Source organism: Balaenoptera borealis (assembly GCF_965194805.1).
Source record: "Balaenoptera borealis genome assembly, chromosome: 9".
Taxonomy (NCBI): Eukaryota; Metazoa; Chordata; class Mammalia; order Artiodactyla; family Balaenopteridae; genus Balaenoptera; species Balaenoptera borealis.
Genome location: NC_138873.1, coordinates 107,778,904 through 107,800,106, shown reverse-complemented (window position 1 = coordinate 107,800,106; position 21,203 = coordinate 107,778,904). Strand labels below are relative to the sequence as shown.

Here is a 21,203-nt window from a genome sequence, read left to right as displayed (position 1 = left end):
CGTGGCATCAGGAGAATGGTCCCAAAGTAGAAGTCAGAAGACCTGGGCTCTAATAGTGGGTCTGTCATTTACTTATGGTGATCTTAGGTAGCTCACTTAGCCTCTTCTGAGCCCCATCTTTAGAGTAATTAATTACTGCCCCATGTGGTAATCTTAAGGACAAAAAGACAATATAGGGTAATAAGAGCTTCTTAATATTTAAATAATATTAATACTTGTTTCACATATGTATCTCATATCTTCAGTATATTGTGAGCTACCTAAAACAGAGGGCTTATAGAAATAAACACATAATAATTGTTCAGTAAACTCTTTTGGATGTGTGACGATATATATGACTGTAAGCAATTCTAAAATAAATTCCACAAATAATTCAACAAATACTTATTGTGTGCACATTATTGTGGTAGGTCCCTTACAGATACAAAAATGGATCAGATGTGAATCCTGCCCTCCAGGCACTTACAGCCCATCAGAGGATATCAGAGATGTGTATAAGTAACAAGAAAGAAGATTTCAAAAATCCTAGGAGAGGTACAGAAGCAGTGCTGTAAGAGTTCACAGGAGAAATTATTTTCTAGTTTGGAAAATCATGGATAACTTCGTGAAGAAGAAATATGACGTTATCCTGAAGCATAAGGAAAATCCGGTCATGTGGAAGGGGAGACCTTCCAGTTCAAGGGCACAAGGACCCTGGCAGGCCCTGAGTTGGCTCAGAGGGATGTGCCCAGCACTATCTAGGTGACAGCTGCACCCACTTTGGCAGGGTACGTGTGTAAGTGCAGTGGAAACTTCAAAGGCGTGTACTAGAAGAGGGCTGCCTTAAAATGATGATTCCTTGATACTTACTGACCTGCATATTTTTTCTTACAGATTTAAAAACAGAAAGCACCACTACAACTCGGCATCCTTCTTAGAGTAAATTTACACTAACATTTTTAAGTATGCAACTTTTGGTTAGCTTTCATATATTAATCTAATATTTAGAGTTATTGGAACTAGAGAAAAATGGCAAAAAGTATAAGTTTTTGTTTTATGGCCATGAATATTATGGTTTTAGAAGAAATATTACTATAATATATTGAATTTATGTCTTTAAACATATAGAATTTGTTTTCAAACATAGGCTTATTGAGTTTTTTTTTTCTTTTTCATCAAGATTTTACAGTTTGAAATGGGGAACTGTATATATGATTTTCATTCCATCTACAGGGTATTGAGCTGGAGCTGAGTGTTATGGATTTTATATACATATATGTGCATATGTATATGTGTGTATATGTATATGTATACATATACACACATGCATATATATGTGTGTTTATATATAATAGAGAGAGAGAGAAAGTGAGAGAAATTTACTAAATATTATTCCTGCCACTGGAAAGTCATCTGATCAATTTAATAGGCATTAAATATTACAATTACATTATCATTAGCATCAAGTTTATTTTTATTGAAAAACCAGTCCTTCGTTATGTTGTACTCTTTTTTGCATAATGATGTCACTTTTATTTTTAAAATCTGATTAAAAGTAGACTTCTCACGTCTTTACATGGAGCACAGGAAGGGTATCTGACAGGAGTTGGGTTTTAAGGCTCGAGCTCAGAGGCGCCCTTGAGGTTGAAGCACCTTGGTGTCTGCCTCGTGGCCTGTGGGCCGGGGTTCCCCTCGGTCACTGGCAGCAGGAGCCCATCTGAGTCTCGGCCAGACCACAGAAGACTGTACAGCCCAGGCTTAACCAGCAAACTAAATAAACATCTTAGAAATTTCGAAGCCCCCAATCTCCTCCCCACTCCCTTTACTTCCCTCAGACTGAAAAGCACAATCTCATCATCCCCGAAAGGATGAGGAAATTGCTGAAGTCCTCTTCCCAACCTGCCCCCCTGGCCCCCGGGTTCCTCTGGTGTCACCCTGAAGGGGGGGTTACATTACTGTGTGGCTCTAACACCAGACAGGGCACCAGGGAGCCTGCTGCAGTAAGCTCATGTCAGACTCCTCAAATCACAGATAAATCATCTGCCAATACATTCACTCCCCTCTCCTTCTGCTAGAGAATGTACAGATACAGTTTTTAAAAAAATCCCGAATAAGTTCATTTTCCCCATATGCTATGAAGAATGGTAGTACAAGTAGTTTCTTCTGTGAAACATGCAGTGAACTTCATTACTTATAATAAACATTGTCCCTGTATTATTTTTTGTATGGTAACTTACTGTTTCCTACCAGAAGTTATCTTTTTTGGCCATGAGAGAGAAAAAACGTAATATTTGTGTAAGAGTATGATGGCAGCAGATTTCTGACAAGCCCCATTCACATGGTACATTGTTCCAAAGGGTGTGTGAGTAGAATATACAGAAGCACTATTACTACTATTACATTGGAGAAATCATTAGCCTCAGAGGAGTAATAACGGTATGCTATTAAAACCATGAATACATTTTCAGTATCTGTAGTGAAACAAAACTTTATAAATATGTAAATTTCCGTTCAACAAATCCAAAATAAAATGCACTAAAAAACTGATATGTAGACAAAAGTTTATTTACACCATACAACATTTTAAATATTTTATACACAGCTGCAGCAGAGAAAGCTACTCAGAGCTTTCTAGAGAAAACTGCAATAATAAAGATGTGAAATATATTATTCATATAAAAGTGAGATTATTACTTTATTGCATTTAAAGCAATGAAGAATGTAGCTCAACAAACATTCATTTAATGACAAAAACTTTGCTTTTATATTATAAAGTAAAAAGTGTAGTAATGGCCAAACAGACTGTTATAAACTTTAAAAACTGCATAAATATATACATTGTGCTTCATGGTGAAGTTTTTTGAAAACTAAACCATATGAAGCGGTTACAACATGAATCGTTGCTTGAGGTTTATCTATAAAGTTTACCCTACAAATCCATTCCACGGGTACTTACAACACAGGGTGGTCAGGACTGTACACCTGGGCTTCTCTCCACTCGCCTGACTAGGGAGAAGTTACCAAAGCAAACACCACTGACATTTGGCATGTGGAGGTGCTGACATGAGAGTCACACTGTCCTGATAGAAATGTCAGGCTTCCCAAGTCTTAAGTGTCAGTGCAATACATTTTGTCTCCACCTCAGTCCATTTTGATTTTGTTAAACTTCTGTTTGAAAGTCCCCCTCCTGCACATCCAGAGGCAAATTCAGACATTTCTCCCACTCTGCTGGCCTCAGTTCCAAGGTGTCCTTTGCCTCTGTATCTAAGACATTGATTGTGGTGTAATGTTGGTATTCACTGGGGTTTTTGAAAGTGTCCCATGGATTCTTGTTTGGTGCTGGGTTTTCCTGTCGAGAAGAGAGGGGAAGAGAGTCATTTATGTGATGACTAGGATTGCTGCTTGTTGAAATTTCCAGGAAGAGAGCCTGTTCCTAAGCTTAATCCAGTTTATGTGATTCAGAGATGATTTGAAATTGTGGCCAGCTGCAGGAAATGGTTTTGATTTCAGTTTTCTTTCATTGAACAAATTGATGAACACCGTTTTTGAGTTACCCTAAAATTTTCCAGCAATCAAAGGAAGTGAATAGTATTATAGAAGGCAAGGTAGATGATGTTTTGTTTTGTGGCATCTTGTGAAGGGTCAGGATGGCTACATGTTCAGGTAGGAAGGAGCGTTAAGTTACTGCTAAGATTACATGTAGAAAATTTAAGTATTTTGTCAGAATCTTTGGAGGGATAAAAAAAATTGAGGCTATGTCATAGGGCATGTTATGTAACATTAAAAACTGTAAACCAAACTAGCCATATTTCATAAAATGAAATTTTAGATCACTGTATTTGTTTAGTTTTTCTGCAAGAAATTATCCTTTTTAGAATATGAAAATGCTGCTTGTGTAATCTATTTTTTTATCTGATGTATATTCCCCACAATTTTCTATATACTTGGGTGGCACACTAGCACAAATCCTTTCAAAGAGCACACCTTTTTCGGAAAACATATCCAGCAATATAAGCATTTAAAAAAAATGTCTACAAGTCATTTCTTCTTAAGTTTCATAGTCCACACCCTCTAATTACCTAAGATTTAAGATCTGCCTAATTATGCCACCACCGAGACCTTCCATGTTATAGGTGCTCGATGACTGCATGAGCAGACATCATTTGTGGTTTTTATAGTCTGGTATTTGCTGAAAGTTAGCAGTAAAATTTCTCTATTTTAAAGAAGTGTGATTTAAAAATTTCTGTAAAATGAGGGGCTTTGAATAGGATACACTAACCTGAATAACATCAAAGAACAAGAAGGAAATCATGACTGAAATCTCCTTAGAAAAAACTTAAGCTAAAACAACTATAGTTGTTAAATGTGTCCTTTACTCCCTCTCCCTTCCCCCCCTCATCCCCCCACAAATTCTGGCCTTCAACTGACTACAATCTATTAGCAGGGGGAACATAAAACAGGTACTTGAATAATTATTTGGATTCCATTCAGTATATTAAAAATCACTCTCTGGTTGGGATAGGCAAAAGAGGCGACTTACAGAAATACTTATAACTAGAAATTACGTTATTAAAATTCTCAACACATTAGATGTTTTCAGCACTTATTAGCCTTAATCATGATGACACACAAGAAAAAAAATAGCTAATAAGTAAAGATTTAATAAAAAGTTAACTTTGGGGATATGTACAGTGGATTAATTCTGATTTAGTCTAATACCTTAAAGTCTCATGAACTATATAGTCTTGTAACTCTCCCCTTTTCTCTCTCTCCCTCTTTTCTTTCCCTTTCTCCTTCCTTGCTTCCCTTCAACCCATGTTTATTTATCAGCTGCTCTGTGCTGGCATCATATTAGGTGCTAGGGAGAGTAAGGTGATAAATCACTTGGTGAAAAGCACATGGTCCACCAGGGAGCATAGGTTTAAAGCCCAATACACACAGGTCCAAATTCCAGTTACTCCATTCCATATGAATGTGACCTTGAACAATTTATACCATTTCTCTGAATCTCAACTTTATTATTTGCAAAAGAGAGATATGCTTTGTCTTTTGGGCCAAAGGAGTTGGCCAAAGGTGCAGCTCATTACCTACTTTGTGAGGCTGCAAAGATAAAAAAACATGGAGGGGCTTAGTATGATGCCTGATTTTAATAAATGCTCACTAGGTAGTAATCATACATATCATAAAGGTGTCTATAGTTAAATGAAGGTATAAAATATACAGTTATATCCACATCTACGATCCGGAAAAAGTGCTGAGGGAGTTCGGAGGGTGGAAATATGGCTTCCCTTTGTGGAGCACAGAGAACTTTCTGAGAAAAGCGACATTAAGGCTGGCATAGAAGAATGAGCTTTGTCATTAAGACATATGTGTGGCTGGAGATCGGGTGGCTGGAAAGGCACGTGTACCAAGAAGTACAAATCCAGAGAGCGTGGAGATGGGACATCGCAGAACAGTGCCAATTCATTTTAGCTGGAGTGAAAAAGAATATCAGAAAAAAACAGGCAAAGGTGAATTGAAAGCCAGATCATAAGGGGCTTCGCCTGCCAGGCTACTTCCCAATTTGGAATTTATTTTGTAGGCAATGAAGAATGGTTGGACCTTAGGTGGCATTACAGGTATCTGAGCCATCAGTCGTCAATGGAAAGCCATGGGGTGGATTTATCCATCTTGGAGGAAGGCTGTCTCAAGGAGCTTTCTGGGAATCCTAGGTTTGACAGAAAGTTGAATAAGTTCAATCCTAAAAGGATTCAAGATATGTAAAGTGTTAGTTCACTGGCTTTAAAAATAAAGGTTTCATTATGTTTGGAACAAGTGTGATTTTCCTTTTATATTTTAAAGATCAAGCACCATGGATACAGGAACTAAAAAGGCCCATTTTAAACTCTGTCAGGATGTCTAGATTCTAATTTCAAAGAGTATTATTGCCAGTACGGGACTGATCGAATTTCCAAGAGCTTCTATTAGTGGGTAATAGATTAGTTAATGTGGTTCATCTCCTCTGGCATCCCATGGTACTCCCTGCTGAGCTGTAGTTCTGACCACTGTTCCCGTGTGTGGACACCCTTGAGTGGAGAAGAACCACCACACCCAGCAATCAGGGTGGGAACAGGAGCCCCAGGGAGTGAGGGGGCTGGTGCCCACGGGCCACCCATCTTCCTCTGTGCTTGGGGTGGATGGATTCTCACGTGGAAAGTGTAAACTGTTCAACGGTCCAAGGAACGATCAACCTTGGAACAGCCCATGGGGGTCACTGAATTCCACAGGGAGAGCCACCCAGGCCAGGAAAGCTTTCAGTGGAGGCCTAAATGCTGATATAAAATTCAATCAGAGTTGGTACAAGTTCCTGACTTGATGTAACTGTTTTACGTTGGTTGGTTTGCTTTTTGAGCTCAAGTATAGAACAGAGGCGATGTACTTAAACTGAAGCATGTGTGATAAAGGCCTAATCAATTACAAACTTAGTATAAGCCAACATGCGTGAGGCTTCCAAAAATGCGAATGTGGTCTTAGGCTGTATAAATAGAGAACATTAATGGAATATGAGAATTCAGAGCCACTGGAAACATGGCCTGGGCTGCCTGCGTGTTTCCCGCAGTGTCCAGCCAGAGTTGAGGGTCGGGCAGACTGGTAAGTCCCTCCCGCCTCCATCCTTTCCTCTTTCCCTCCTTCCCTTCACCTTTTCTTCCCTCCCTCTCTTCTTTCTTTCCTTCCATCTTCCAGTCTACCGATCGCGATCGCGGGGACAAAGTGAAAGAGAATGTGTTTATTTTACATTCTAAAAGAGGGAGAATTTGGAGCTGCTCCTTGCGGGGGTGAGATCCTGATGGAGACACTCACAGGGAGGGGTTGTTAACAATGTCTACCCCTTGTAGGGATGCAGGTGCTGTCCGGGCTGGAGCAGGGAGACGGACTTAATGGTCTTTTAGTTTCCCTTTGATTCCCCACATTCTACATAATTACCATCATTTGCAGGTGCCAGGCAGGTGCTGTGAGTTAGGAGCCGGAAAAAAAGATGAAACAGACTTTATTGAGGTGTGTGTTTTGAAAATGTCTTTCTCCACCCAATTATGCAGTTCCATTAGCAATGTGCCACTATGAATTATATGACTGAATTAAGGATAGTGAACTCATTCACACGTTCCTTATTAATCAGAACTGGATACGGATTTTTTTCTCTGTTCTCATGTATTTAGGACAACGGTGAAGCAGCAATGACAACTAGCCTCCCCACTCCTAACCTCCCAAATGATAAATATTTATAAATCCTTTCTAGAAAAGGCAGGCGCCTGCTGCAGAGATGTGCTGTAATTAGTAGACTATTTTGGTTGTCAGGAAACTGAGATACAGATATTTGTGCCATTAATGATTTAATACCCAGACCATACAAGGGGAAATTATAGTCATATTATAGCAGTCAGCCAGCTGCATCTGTTGCCTAAGGCTTCTGGATTGGTAAACATAACCTTCTCTTAGAAAAAACAAAAAACAAAATGAAGTTTCTTCAATTTATTTCAATGTTAGCTTTCAACATTTCAAAATGAGCAGCTACTAAGTTTAGGTCTAATCTCAATGGTGCAATTTTCATTTTCCTGCTAACTAAAAGTTGACAGCCTAATATTTGGGGTGGGGGGGCATAGATGAGAAAGAATCACTCACTACATATAAGTGTTTTCTCTATGCTTAGTGTTGTGTTGATGATTCCACATAACATATGATTCCTGCTGTATGGAGGAAAATAGACTGATATACACAAACTCTTTAGAGACCAATGAAGAGTTAAAGTGTATATATTTCTGATAACCTTCATTTAACAAATGCAGATTAAACTATTAGATCTGCAAGAAATCAAGAGCGGTCGTTTACTGGTAACTTACCATGCATGACCAGCATCATACTTAGTACTGAGAAGAATACAAGAAAAACACAAAGACACATAAATTCTTGCTGTTGATAAGCTAATGATACTAATCAGGAAGCCAGGATTAAGACCCATACACGTATGAAAGAATCACTAGCATTAGAAAGTGACCCAAAATACCTTAGAGTGACATGTATTTCAGAACGCTAGAGGTTGGGAGGAGTAGGTCCAGCCAGGGCCTGCAAAAGTGTGAGGCAAAGAAGGAGTGCCACGCTTGGAGAGGGGAAGCGTGGAGTCAGACGGCTGTCCCAGCTCCAGCTCTCAGAGCTGAGTCTCAGCTTGTAGCATCTCAGGGTCCCACCCGCTTTGGAAAGTGCGAGGATCGAAGGAAGCGTATTACTAATGACTGTTTTTCTATGCCCAGATTAGAAGGAGAAAATTGAGGTTCAGAAATTGAGCTTTGTAACTTGCTCAAGATCGTTCTTGAGCTCTCGAGTTCTTAGCAGAAGCTAACTATCTGCTAGAAAGCTCAAGCAGATAGCTCTTGCTTGAGTTTTCTTTTACAGATCTTCCTCAACTTATGACGGGGATACGTCCCATTAAACCCATCATAAGTTGAAAATATCGTAAGTTGAAATGCATTCAATACATCTAACCTACTGACCATCATAGCTTAGCCCAGCCCACCTTAAAGGTGCTCAGGCACTTACATCAGCCTATAGTTGGACAAAATCATCTAACACAAAGCCTGTTTTATAATAAAGTGTTGAATATCTCACATTATTTATGGAATACTGCACTGAAAGTGAAAAACAGAATGGTTGTCTGGGTACAGAACGGTTGTCAGTGTATCGGTTGTTCACCCTCGTGATCTCGGGGCTGAGTGGGGGTTGTGGATCTCTGCCCGTGTCCAGCATCACGAGAGAGTACTGGACCACATCTCACTAGCCTGGGGAAAGATCAAAATTCAAAATTCAAAGTACGACTTCTACTGAATGCATATTGCTTTTGCACCATCATAAAACTGAAATATCTTGTTGAAGCATCATACTGATTTCTGGACGCCTGCTCCAGTGCTCTCACGAATAATGATATAGCCTTCTCTGGAGCTTTGATTGTGCCATGCACATAGTAGCTGCAAAACATCATTTTATTTGATTACATCCTATGCTAGCATTATAGTAGTGGGAATGAGTGAAGAGAATGGCTGCAATCAACAATCAAAGCCCCCAGTGCTGATGTGTATCCTGAAACTCTGGTAGACAAAACCCACCACTCTAGTTTTAGGTAGCAATTCTCTCTCTCTCTCTCTCTCTCTCTCTCTCTCTCTATATATATATATATATATATATATATAGAGAGAGAGAGAGAGAGAGAGAGAGAGAGAGAGAGAGAGACAGATATATATATGTTATTTATATATTATATATTTATAATATATATTATCTATCTATATTATATAGGCTATATATATTACATTTAATGACCTTAAAATGCCAGGCATTCAAATGAAAATATTTAGTCAACTACTTGGAAATTTGAATTAACTAACTTTTAACTCTGATGATAAAAGGTCCAGGTGAATCCAGCACATTTTTGATATATAACTAATTCCAATTAGACCTTATAATTGAGAACATTTGAAATATGAATAAAAAACTTAAAGACTCTGTCATACCTAATTTGCCTCTTAGTACATTTCAAAGCACCTTCGGGGGATTATTACTTAGTTTTCAGTTTGCCACTCTTGTGTTCCCAAGACAACTGGGAGCTTCCAGAAGGCAGGGGTGACAGCTGACATGATGCATCTTTATTGTGGCATCAGGCACCGATGAAGTAAAGCATACTCACCAGACTGCTTGTATTTGGTATATCCCGAAATCTGTCCAAAGTTTGAAATTTCTGATTGAGTTCCTGAAACAGTTCCATATGCCTCTTCCTTGTATGCATGACCTTCTGCAAAAGACAGTAAGATGGCTCTCGTTTCTAATCTGATTTATGCATTAAAAGAAGAGATTTAGTATTTTGCTATGCTAATAAGGGAAATCAAGTTTTGCAGGAACTAGAAGGTCCCAGAAGATGCCACAAATGCAAATGGTTTGCACCAAATCCTTGTCTTATGGTCAGCACTTCTGGAACATGAAGAATTGGCTATTTCTTCCATTTACAAGATTACCAAAAAACAGTTTTCTCCTGTGGGTGCATTAAAAATATAGCAGTCATTTCTGTGTAAGATTTTCATCATTCAAAGTTAAAGCTGTTTTACAAAAATTGTTACAATATAAAAAAAAAAGTTAAAAATTTTTGACTTGTAAAGCACCACCGTCTCTCAGTGTTTGTCATGGGAGATATTACATTTTTATGTTTGATTTCTATAAACACTAAAATCTTAGCTGGCTGTACTAAAGGGGAAGCAAAATCCCAGGCCCTGCCATTTAAGGCTGACTCAAAGCACTAAAGTGTCTGAAATATAATGTGAGATCTAAAATCTTACACTTTCCCTGTGAATAGTGATCGAGCTTCGCAGAAGGAAAATCTGACCCATAGGTTTCACATATTTGTTTACAAAATGGTACAGAATCTTAACACTTAGAATTCAGAGCATAAATTGTGTGGTTGATGAGCTTCTACAACCACAGATACAAATATATTGATATTCTTCATCCCTGGTGATATACTTCTTCCAACTTCATCATAACTCAACAAATAGAGTCAGAAATAAAAAATGACCTTGGGGTAGGTATAATATCATGAGCTGAATCTTTTTCTGTTACAGAGCATTTAAAAGAGCACTAACAAAGAAGAGTTAGATAATAAATTCCCTGTATTTACAAGTGTAAAGGACAAAATACCTTCCTCTACTGTGATTTTTAAAAGTTAAAAATTTCAATGTTTTGGTGCTTCTCCAAGATTATGCCTTCATGTTTGTGTAAGATTTTATAGTTTTTTTAAGCATGTGATTCATAACTCACCATTTGCTCTTGTGGATTGCATGGGTATACTATATTCATGCCTAAGCTAGGATTTGAACATTTGGTCTATTGTTTTAATTACAAATATTTTCAGAAGTCAGGATTTGTTTTGAAAAAAGAAATATATCTTTGGAGGAAGATCTATAATGCCCAATTTTCTTCTCAAAAGACATTTGCGCAGAACACTATCTCCTTGAGAACAAAAATGGCAAAAGAAAAATGCAAATGGAATTTTTAACATATTTTAAAAAGGCTTCTTCTCTCTTATGCCAACTTTAATTTCCTATATTTAATGAATCTGTGTTTAGGCAATACTTTGTTTAGCTAATTCTTCTATTTTCACTAGCTTACTTTCATAAGAGAGAATTCTGCCATTTTAAGTCTTGCTCTACTGGATTATTTCCACCCTGGCTCCTCTGAGCTCTAGGAGTTCGCTGTTGATGAATCAGGTGGGGAGGGTGGGAACATGGCACCATCAGTGGTGACAGGAGCATGAAACACAGCACCCGGCTACAGAGTGATTAACTTCCCTGCAGTTCTGGGGAGAGTACAAGAAACAGATTTGCAGGGTTTGCAGAGAAACACCAGGCAAACGTAACTTGACTAGTGATAGCTGATGGGGACTGATGAGAGGGAGATTTGCATAAGCAACGCGATGGAAGGATATTGAGGACCAAGTAGCTGGCAAACAATGCAGTACATTCTGTCCTTAGGGAGGCAAATATCTCCTGCAGCACCAGGTCCTAAGACACTGACGAAAATATGAATTTGTGTTACAAGGAATGCTTTTTTTTTTTTTTTTGGCAGGAGCCAGACTCTGACAGCGGGGTGGCGATGGGGGGGTCTGATGACTTTCAGGGAACTTAGGGTGGGGAGGGGGAGGAATGTTTTTTAAAAAAAACAAAACAAAACTATAGTCATCCGAATATTGACTCTGGCTCTAACTTACAAATAGTGTTTTTCATGATAACGAGTCTAACCACACAGTTACTTTGTGCTAGGGTGCAGTAGGAGTGACGTCATAGTGCTGACATTTCTCTAACGATATTTCATTCTGTCAGTTAATACGTATTCATGACATCACATATTGAGCTAAACGGGGGAGTAACAATGGTGTGCAAAATCTGGTAGAGTCCCTGCCCTTTTATAGTTTGAGGTGTAATGGAGGACCTAGGTGTTAATCACATAATAACTCAAATGCAAGTTAAATTAGACTGTGGTAAGGAAAACAAGCAGTGCTGTTATAGCAGTAAGTGACAGGGAAATTTGCTAAGAGAAATCCAAGTGAGGTCAGTTCCCCAATCTTTACATATTCATTTTTAAGTTGCATATTCTCAAATCAGTTATTCCTGCATCGTGTTTGTTCTCTTTCTTCCATTTTATAAAATGCAGAGAATTCCTAGTACAATTTTTAATCTTATGCCCAAATCCCCTTTCCTCAAGGAGATCATTCCTTTCCAAAGAGATGGACTTATTTTCTTCTAAGATGGTTGATACTACTGGCACAGCATGCCTGCTCTAAGGTGGCCCTGTGGTGAGTTTGCTGTGTCGTCTTCCACTTTTCTTTTATTTCATCAGAGGGTCCCGACTTTGCACTGGGGAACTGTCCATCAAGGTCTTTACCGTCCCCTGCCAAGAGGTGAGTTTTTCCATATCCTTCCAACAAAGTTCTCTTTTGTCTGTCAGTCAAAGTCACTCTCTGTCTCTTGTAACCAAATATCTCTGATGTGTAAAGCATGTTTAATGAAGCAAACAAAGTGTCAAATATATCCCATGGAAATGAGGATACATTAACTGATAGGAGTTTTTAAATCATATCCTGATTGAATGGGCAGTGCCTGATTCTGAACCGACTGGATTTTATTTTGAGGAGTTGGATTGTTAAGACATTCTCAGAAATGTATATGGTGGATACCACTATGATATAACCAAAAAGCAGTTTGCAGTGTTCTCTGTAAGTTCATGAAAGCTACTCTGAACAATAAAGCTCAAGGACCCTGAAATGAATATAAAGACAAATGAAAAATTTAGATGCTAAAATTCAGGGCCCTTCCTATCTAGAAACATCCTCATGCCAGATAATCATTCTAATTTGAAACTGCCATCTTAGCACAGCCAGAAAGCACCATAGCAATGATGGCCTGCTGGTTCTGAGAGGAATGTCACATTAGGGTTGCCAAGGGACAGCTCACATATCTGTCATGGGCCCAGTTTGACCTTCCATGCATGATTCTGTCTTGTTCATAAACTCAAGTACATCTTTCTGCTTTTCTTAGTGGGGAAGGTTCCATTGACAAGAAAGCCAGCATCACAGTGAATATTGGATGGTTTCTATCCCAGTAATGTTCTGGGATAAAAACTTAAGCTGCAGTTTAGTTGTCACAAATAATAAGGGTTTCCCTTGATTTATTTACTTGCCTAAATAATTACTTATTTGAAGCAGTCATGCCTTTGATCATCTTGCTGACCTAATAAGAAGTTTTCATGCTTATAGATCTTACTGGTTCATTTTGATGGCTCTTTTTGGATTTTTACAGACCTTAGTGTTTATCTGTTTACCTTTTTCTTTCTTTTGTGACCTAAACATCCTGTGTCTCAAAGAAATTGACTTCTGCGACAAAACTGTAACTCATGTGGATTTTCTACTTAAGCAAGCAAATATATTCTAATTGGCAATACATATAAAATTCAGGTTCCTTCAGTTATAACACCTTTCAAATATTACAGGCATCTTTTGCAATAAAGAAAAATGCTTGGCAATGCTCCCTTGCACTCAGATTATTATCACTCAGCCTTTTTCAAAGCTGTATTGAAGCTCCATCCCAAGAAGACCAGCCACCTAACTGCACAAAAGTAGTGTCTCCTGAATAGCTCTTTTCATAGGACTCTTATCTTTTATTTTATATCTTTGTGATTCAAGGGAGGCAGTCTTGGCAGCCTTTTAATTGTTGAAATTAGAGAAAAAGTGATACACTGTAAAGCACTTTCATGAAATTTCAGATACTTGAGAAAAATTAGGATGCGAATAAACTTCATGTCTTGAGCTCCTATTACATCCCAGACAATCTCCTTGATTAAATACTTGGGATGTATCAAATCTAACAGCTCTAGGTCTGGACAAACTTGGATTTCGATCTTACTTCCATGGCTTTCAAGTTGTGTGGTAAGAGGCCCAAAACTCAACCTCCCTTTAGCCACAGTTTCAGTAGTCAGAATAACCTAGTAAGATTGTTTTGAAGACTTAAAATGGGCTATAAATCACATCACTGGAGCACACAGGTAAGAGCCAGAGTAGCCATTATTATCTTTCCCAATCCTCACAATAACCCTGGGAGGTGGTGGTCCCTATCTCACTTGACTGATTAGGAGACATAGCTTGAGAGGCCGGTAAAGCTCCCAGCTCACACAGGTGGTGGGAGGTTGGAATCCATTCTGAATCCAAGTGAATTCTCTCTGCACGTTGCTTGCTGTCTTAGATGGACCCTGCAGATTCAGGGAGCATCCTTTATCAGACCATTCAAGTCTGTGATTATGCCATCTCATTTTTTCTGATGGAAATGGAGACGAAACAGTCCGGGGTGGGTGAGGGGCCTTCTGTAGAGAGCCCATAAACTCTGTGGATATTGATCACCCTGCAATGGTCCCATAGTACTGCAATTCTGGTCTCCTTATTTTGTCTCTGAACACCTCGTAGGCAGTGACTTTGCATCCCTGACACCTAGCACAGTGTTTGGCAGGTGCTCGACAGATGGGTATGGAATAAATTAAATGAATAAGATGTCATAGATACATAGATACATAGGCCTTGGAAGGCCATCATCAATCTTGCCCCCTCTCCTTCTATTCAAGAGGTCTCCCCACTGGAGGGAAGACTCATTTTATTGGCCCCAGACAAAAAGCCTCCCTCCCTGTTCTGGTCCCCTTGTGCTCCCTTATTTCCCGTACAAGTGCCTTATAAAGGGCCTGCAGGTGGTTTGAAACAAACTGAAGGTTTTCTCTTCCAAATTCAGAGTCTTGAATCATAGAGTTGGAATCTCTTTAAGTCTGAATTACAGATAAGATAGGCTTTACTATATATAAACTTTTAGAAATGGAAAGAAATTGCTAGAAAAAATTGGAGAATCTCCCGACTAGAAACTTTAGATTATGGGGCTGGGAAATCATGTGCTGTTAGGAATTAGAAACCACTTGGCCGGAATTACCTTTTCAGTGTTAGGCGTTTATATAGCTATGCTGCCAATGTCCATATTTACTCATATAAAACTAGGTTTATCTCTCCTCGTCTCACTGCTTTACAGTCTTCAATCCAGAGTGGGCTGTTGAATACTAGTCTGCAGTGATGTGAAAACCCATGTCAAGGAAGCAAGAGACACTGCAGGAATTAAGGTTGACTATCAAATCAAAGCCACATTGTGGAAAGGGGATGATTTATGTACTTTTCTTTGGCCAGACTCCCAATGTATCCATAAGACAGAACCTGTAGCCAATTGAACTGTCTGACATTACAGTGTCTATTTACATTTCAAACATGTTTCTATTTGAATAAATATGTACTCAGGGCTTAAAAGAAACCAGACAAAAGGTCTGAAAAGACTGAATAAGGTGTGTGTGTGTATATATATATATATATATATATAGTCACTGTCACTCAAGAGTATACTTGGCTACAAATAAATAATTTTGCAACAGTTTAAATTTAGGAAGCTACAAGAGATGGATATAGCCAAGTTTGCAGTGCTCAAATTTTTCCTCCCAAAATGTGCAGATTGCCTAACAAAATGTACCCGCTGCTGGGGGTCGGGGACAAAGCAGGAAGGGGCCTTTTATGAAAAGGACATTTCTAAGAAATCGTATGCTTTCTATTGATATTTAGAAATTAATTTAAATTTTATCTTCTATGTCATAGCTTAGCTGTGTTCACAGTGATATAAAATCAGTATAAAATAATATTTTATCTTACTTGACTATGTTCTCCCAAATCTTCCAATAAAATTAAGTCCCCACAAAGATAGTTCGTGATCACCCTGGATCGGTGCTGTCTTGCGCCTGCTGCCCACCACCATTGCCCAGAGTGAGAAGCATGGGTTTACTGGGAGTGGAGGACTCACTAGAAAAGTCAAAGGAACATTCTCAGGTGTGTTTAAGAGGCTGCATGGTTCCCATGGAAGAATGTGACAAGGTTTATCCCCATGGTTTTGAAAGAGAAGATACAAAATAGATACCTCTCTCCATGCATTTTTAACACTGGAAAGGATAACAATGTCTATTACGGTTTCAGAGTGGAGGCTTGTAATAGCATTCCTAAGAATTCCTTGAGCTTAGTCCTCAATCCAAGACAAACAACTTAAACCACCTGCCAAATATTTTTGATTTTACATCATATTAGGCACCTTAATCTCCAAAGTATTAAAATGCAACTCATCCTAGCTAGATGTCTCCTTGGCTTCCCTGGATCTGTTTGTGGTACTAGTAGGAACCCAGGCTCAGACCCATAGAGCTATCTTTCTTCTGCTCCCCTGCCCTTTGACCCTATGCTCAGTTAAGGATCTGATCTTGACTCTGCAGTGTCCCTTTATCCATTTCCTTTCCTACCACCTCTGAACCTTCATTTCTTCTTTCTTCGACTAGTCACTTCCTAATTTATATTTCAACTTCCTCGTTCACCATACTATAATCTCTCCTTCCTATTACTGCCATATTCATCTTTCCGTAGCCCAGATTAGACCTCAAAATATTCCTCACTAAAAATAAACAAAACAAAATACAACAGAAAAGACTTAGCAGCTTTTAGTAACAAATCAGGTAATTGTTTCCATGGTCACAAGCCCTTCACTCTATGGTTTCTAAATTACCCCCTCTGTCTGTGTTTTTCTTCCACAGACCTCATGTTATGGTGAATTTTGACTTGCCTCTTGTTTCTTGCACATGCCACACTCAACCAACCTCTATGCCTTTTCCTCCTCTGGGAATTTCTACCTGCCGTTTCTAGCTCCTTGAGTTATATTTGATGTGGGTAGCTTTGAAGTCCTATGTGGCTATCTTTGAGGTGTTACCTCCCTAGTGGTCCATTTTCTACACTGCTCTCTGCCCCAACTCAGATATAGTGCTTGATCATTTTTTATTAAAGCAAACCAGATTAAAAATTCAATTTTTCATCACTCACTCAACAAAGCCTTATTGGATGCTTACGATATACCAAGTCTCTGCTTGGAGTTGGGAATACAAATCCAATAAAAGGTTTGGTCACAGAACATAGGGTCATCACTACAGTATTTTCTGTGTATTTTCCAGAAAGTAAGAATCCATGTTCCACCATTTTATGACCAGTCAACCTTTTGCTTTCTTTGCTCTATATTGTCTTGGAGATCAGCTCCATGAAAGGGCTTTTCCCATGTATGACACTTACCCACAGGGTTTTATGGATATGTGAGCTAAGAGAATATTGTTATCATGTGTAGATTCTGAGGAGTGTGTGAAGGGAAGATGCTTTCAGGAGTCCAGGAGGCAAAGTTTGTCTGGCAGTGACAAAATGCCTGAGTTGGCCATTGTGTGGTAAAGCTTGCTGGGGTTGGGTGAGGGTTATCAGAAAGAGGGACATAAACATACTTAATTTATCCAGCCTGAATTAAAACGGGGAGAGGACAACTTGAACTCTTCTTCAAGGACCATCCATAAAGGATAGATAGATTGTGTTAAACATTTCAATACAGCCATAATTTTTCTGAACACAATCTATGAGACATCTGCTACATAAACGTAGTTGCACATAGACAAAGGGGATGAAGGGGACTACTAAACGGTTGCTTAAAAGAGAAGTAATACCTCAAAGACTTTTTCTGGCAAGATTTGACACCTATAGAAATCACGTAATAACTAAAGCAATTAAAGAGCACAAGAAAATATCCAGGGTTGCAGTGTTGCCACTTCCTTTCATTACCAGCAGATGTTTCGATAATATCCTGGTTGTATGTTGGAATCCTAAGCACAGGAAGCAGGATCTGCTTAGGGAGTCTGCTACCAGTTGCCATGGTGAAAAATACAAATACAAGTACAAAAGAAAAATAACAATTTTTCTAATGCTCCAAAGGACACTGTATGATTAGATTACTTTTCAGTGCTGGCAATTACATAACTTTAGTTGGTTGCCCTGAGGCTTAATTTTAGATCTAGATTTTTACTATATTTTATCACTGATGCCTAGTGGGTTAATTCCCACCTCCATCCCTTTGTACTAACACAACAACTGATTGTTTTCAGGAATATATAGACACACACACACACACACACACACACACACACACACACACACTGGATGATCCTCTTCTTTGGCTACCTGAAGAATTAATAGAAAAAACCCCAAAATATCTGTCCACTAAAAGGCACTAAAGAATCTAAAAGTGAAGACTTTTGCTTATTTTCTCTTTGAATTTATAGTCTTGATACTTTTATCTTAACAATTTAGAATATAATGAAATATTGGCTCTGTGCCAGGTTACTACAATTGAGCCACATCAGTACTAAAATGTGCCACGTAATCATTGAGGTCAGATTCATTATCATTACTTTGTATCTTGTACAAATACTCCTGAAATATGCATAAAAAAGACCAATTCTCCTTAGACCCTATTCAAGGTAAAATCAGGACTTGCTCACCATTGCAGTAAATAAAAACAATTGTCTCCCTTTTGATACCTGATGTGCATTACTGAGCTACAACACTCATCAACCTAAATGAAATGATGGAATTATGAGTTTCCATGTTCTGGGAGGCTTCTGTAATTTTAGGAATATCAGCTAAGAGTGTTAAGCTCTATGTAAGTATCACAACAGCACAAATATGCTGGAGAAATTGATAATGTATTATATCCAATTATGTCAGCAGGCTATGAATCATATCCAATTAACAAGATGCATAAGTGCATTTTATGTGACGCTCCAACATCATTAATTTTGTGCTTAGCACAAGCTGCTCAAACAGTATGATTTCAGTAATTTCTAGCATCAGTATTACAGCAGCATTATAAATTCAATGTAAATTGGAAAATGAACATCTTCGTCTTGTTTATATCTGTGAAAAAGCATTTACCAAACACAGGAGCACGTTGAACCAACACTTGCTATTGGAAAAAAGAGTCTGGAAGGTACCACAGGGATCCTATGGTACCACTGACTCAAGGCAAGTCAGTCCTGAGGAAGCCTAGCTACCCAGCCAAAGCCCCTCACATGGCTCTCTTCACGTCCTCACTGAAGTAAAACAAACACGATTGTTTTAAATATGAAAAATCAAGAAACCGAAATTCCTACCTCCCAACAAACTGAGGGAGGTAAAAAAATTGACCAAGTTCAACTCTCAACATAAATTGCCTGCTTATCTTAGCATTTATGAAATTGATTCTTTACTTGTCTGGAAAATCTCAGTCTTAGCATACATTTAAAGCAGTTAGAACTTAAATTTTTTTCTACAACTAGTTATACAGTAGGGATTTTAATTAAAAATGTTTGACTTCTCATTTAATTTAAAAAAAAGTAGAACTCCTACACAGATGCACAGGGTAACATGTTTAAGTAATTATACACCAACTTTGAATTCAAGTAATTAAAATTAAAAAAATAATCCTTAGACACTTACCTCAAAGTCGAGGTCTGAATATCGTGATTTTCTTCTCTGTTAGATATTTTGTAAAAAGAAGAAAAACCAATAAAGTTATGTTCAGTCATTCAAATAATACAAAAATTACTGCTTTCAATAAGATAATCCTGCTTCATTGTGTTATAAGTATTTCCTGCACATAAGAATCTGTGAACATTTTTATGATTTCAAACTATTACACTCACATTATTCCATTTTCACTTTGGACTTCCTTTAAAATTGAAGAATACAAATATACAACATATTTCTCTTGGCCTCTTAACTCTAATTTTTTCAATAAGGAAAAAAAATTCAGTGAAAATTCACACAAAACAGTCAATCTTGTGGGAGACTTTAGGACTACAGCAAAACTACTTTATAGACACAAAGGGTTCAAAGCTGTGTGGGAAAATCATCTAGCTCTCAAGACCTTGCACCATGCCCCTGCAATCTTCATTTCTACCAAATTCTATCCAACCCTCTGTCTATATTCCAAAGTTCTATATAGGTCTCACCCATAAATTTCTTGGTATTTGGTAGTCCTCCAGGACAGGAAAGTCCCTCTCAGTGCTAGGCATTAGGAACTGAAGTATTTGTTCTAATTTAGTAAACTGAATAACAAACAGTCTACACCTCAGCAGGACATGGATATAGATGTAAATACCTCACTATACCTCTGACTCAGTTAAACAGTTCTCAAATCTAGTTACAGATAAATATGACTTGATAAAATCAGGAAACATGATTAAAATGAAATTAATGTGATTATATAATATTAGTGCAGGGAAGGTGTTCTAAACATCTGCTCTAAGCAGTCACTGGATTCTTAGAATGATTAGCTGTAGAAGGAGATAGCTGATAAATATAGAAAGAGTGCACCAAATTGTTGGAGATCAAAAGTTTCCATACAGGCTTTTTTTCTCTTTTCTTTTCTTTTCTTTTTTTTTTTTTTTGAAGACGTGGGAATGAAATACAGGGGGAATTAATAAATATTAAACAACTTGTAATATCCAGGAAGTTGGGAAAATATATAAACCTTTGGACAAACTTCTTTTCTTTTATTTTTTCCTCTTCTCCCATCCCAATAGCTATAGCGTAAAGTTCAATAACCTACGAGGGAATCATATCCAAGACAGGTGAGAGATTCTTGTAACTGTTGAGTATCAGGAGAGAAAGAAAGGAACTAATGCAGTTTACTGGAAAATATGACTAAATTTCTCCAGTGAGAGTTAAAATCGTCACTATAGACCTGGAACCTTCCTAGGTAACCAACCCCACAAAGCATGTTGCAGTAAACAGACAGCAACATACCCAAAGAGAGATTTTGTTTAATCAAAAGTTTAGAAGTTCTGAAATCATTTGATTTTGGTGGGGCTGCTTAAAGACTGAGAACCGCGTCTTTCAGTGCTGTTGTGGAGAGCGCTGAGAAGGATGCTGCTTTATTCAAGGGAAAGTCAGCCTGAGCTCACTTTGCTCCCTGTGGCCAGCATACCCTAGGCCAGCCCTGGTGACATCCTGCAAGAAGAGACACGCGTGGGAAGCTGTTTAACCCAGCACTCCTTTGCCATCTCCCTGCCACTGCTGTTGTCTGACTGTGCTGTGTAAGAGCCAGGCTCCAGCGCACTGCAGCCCGCTTTGCTGTGAGATGTTAGACCACATGTCAGGGTTTCCCTTCTACTCTGGGACGCTTTGCCTTCTTGGCACTGTGACTCAGCAGGACACTTCTGTAAGTATACGTTAAGCAAAATTCTTTCCTAATACA

At 38.4% G+C, this 21,203-nt stretch overlaps 1 protein-coding gene across 3 annotated transcripts in view; it reads right to left on the bottom strand.

Moving 5' to 3' along the window:
- Nucleotides 1-1,429: 1,429 nt before the first annotated feature.
- Nucleotides 1,430-21,203, bottom strand: part of ADGRB3 (adhesion G protein-coupled receptor B3) — a 790,409-nt gene continuing 770,635 nt past the window's right edge. For all 3 annotated transcript variants that reach the window (XM_082405028.1, XM_082405030.1, XM_082405029.1), the window contains 3 exons: nucleotides 19,442-19,477; nucleotides 9,692-9,796; nucleotides 1,430-3,328 (listed from right to left, as the gene is read on the bottom strand). In XM_082405028.1, coding sequence (XP_082261154.1) covers nucleotides 3,140-3,328; nucleotides 9,692-9,796; nucleotides 19,442-19,477 — 330 coding nt within the window. In that variant the 3' untranslated portion in view covers nucleotides 1,430-3,139. The remainder of the gene's footprint in view (nucleotides 3,329-9,691; nucleotides 9,797-19,441; nucleotides 19,478-21,203) is intronic.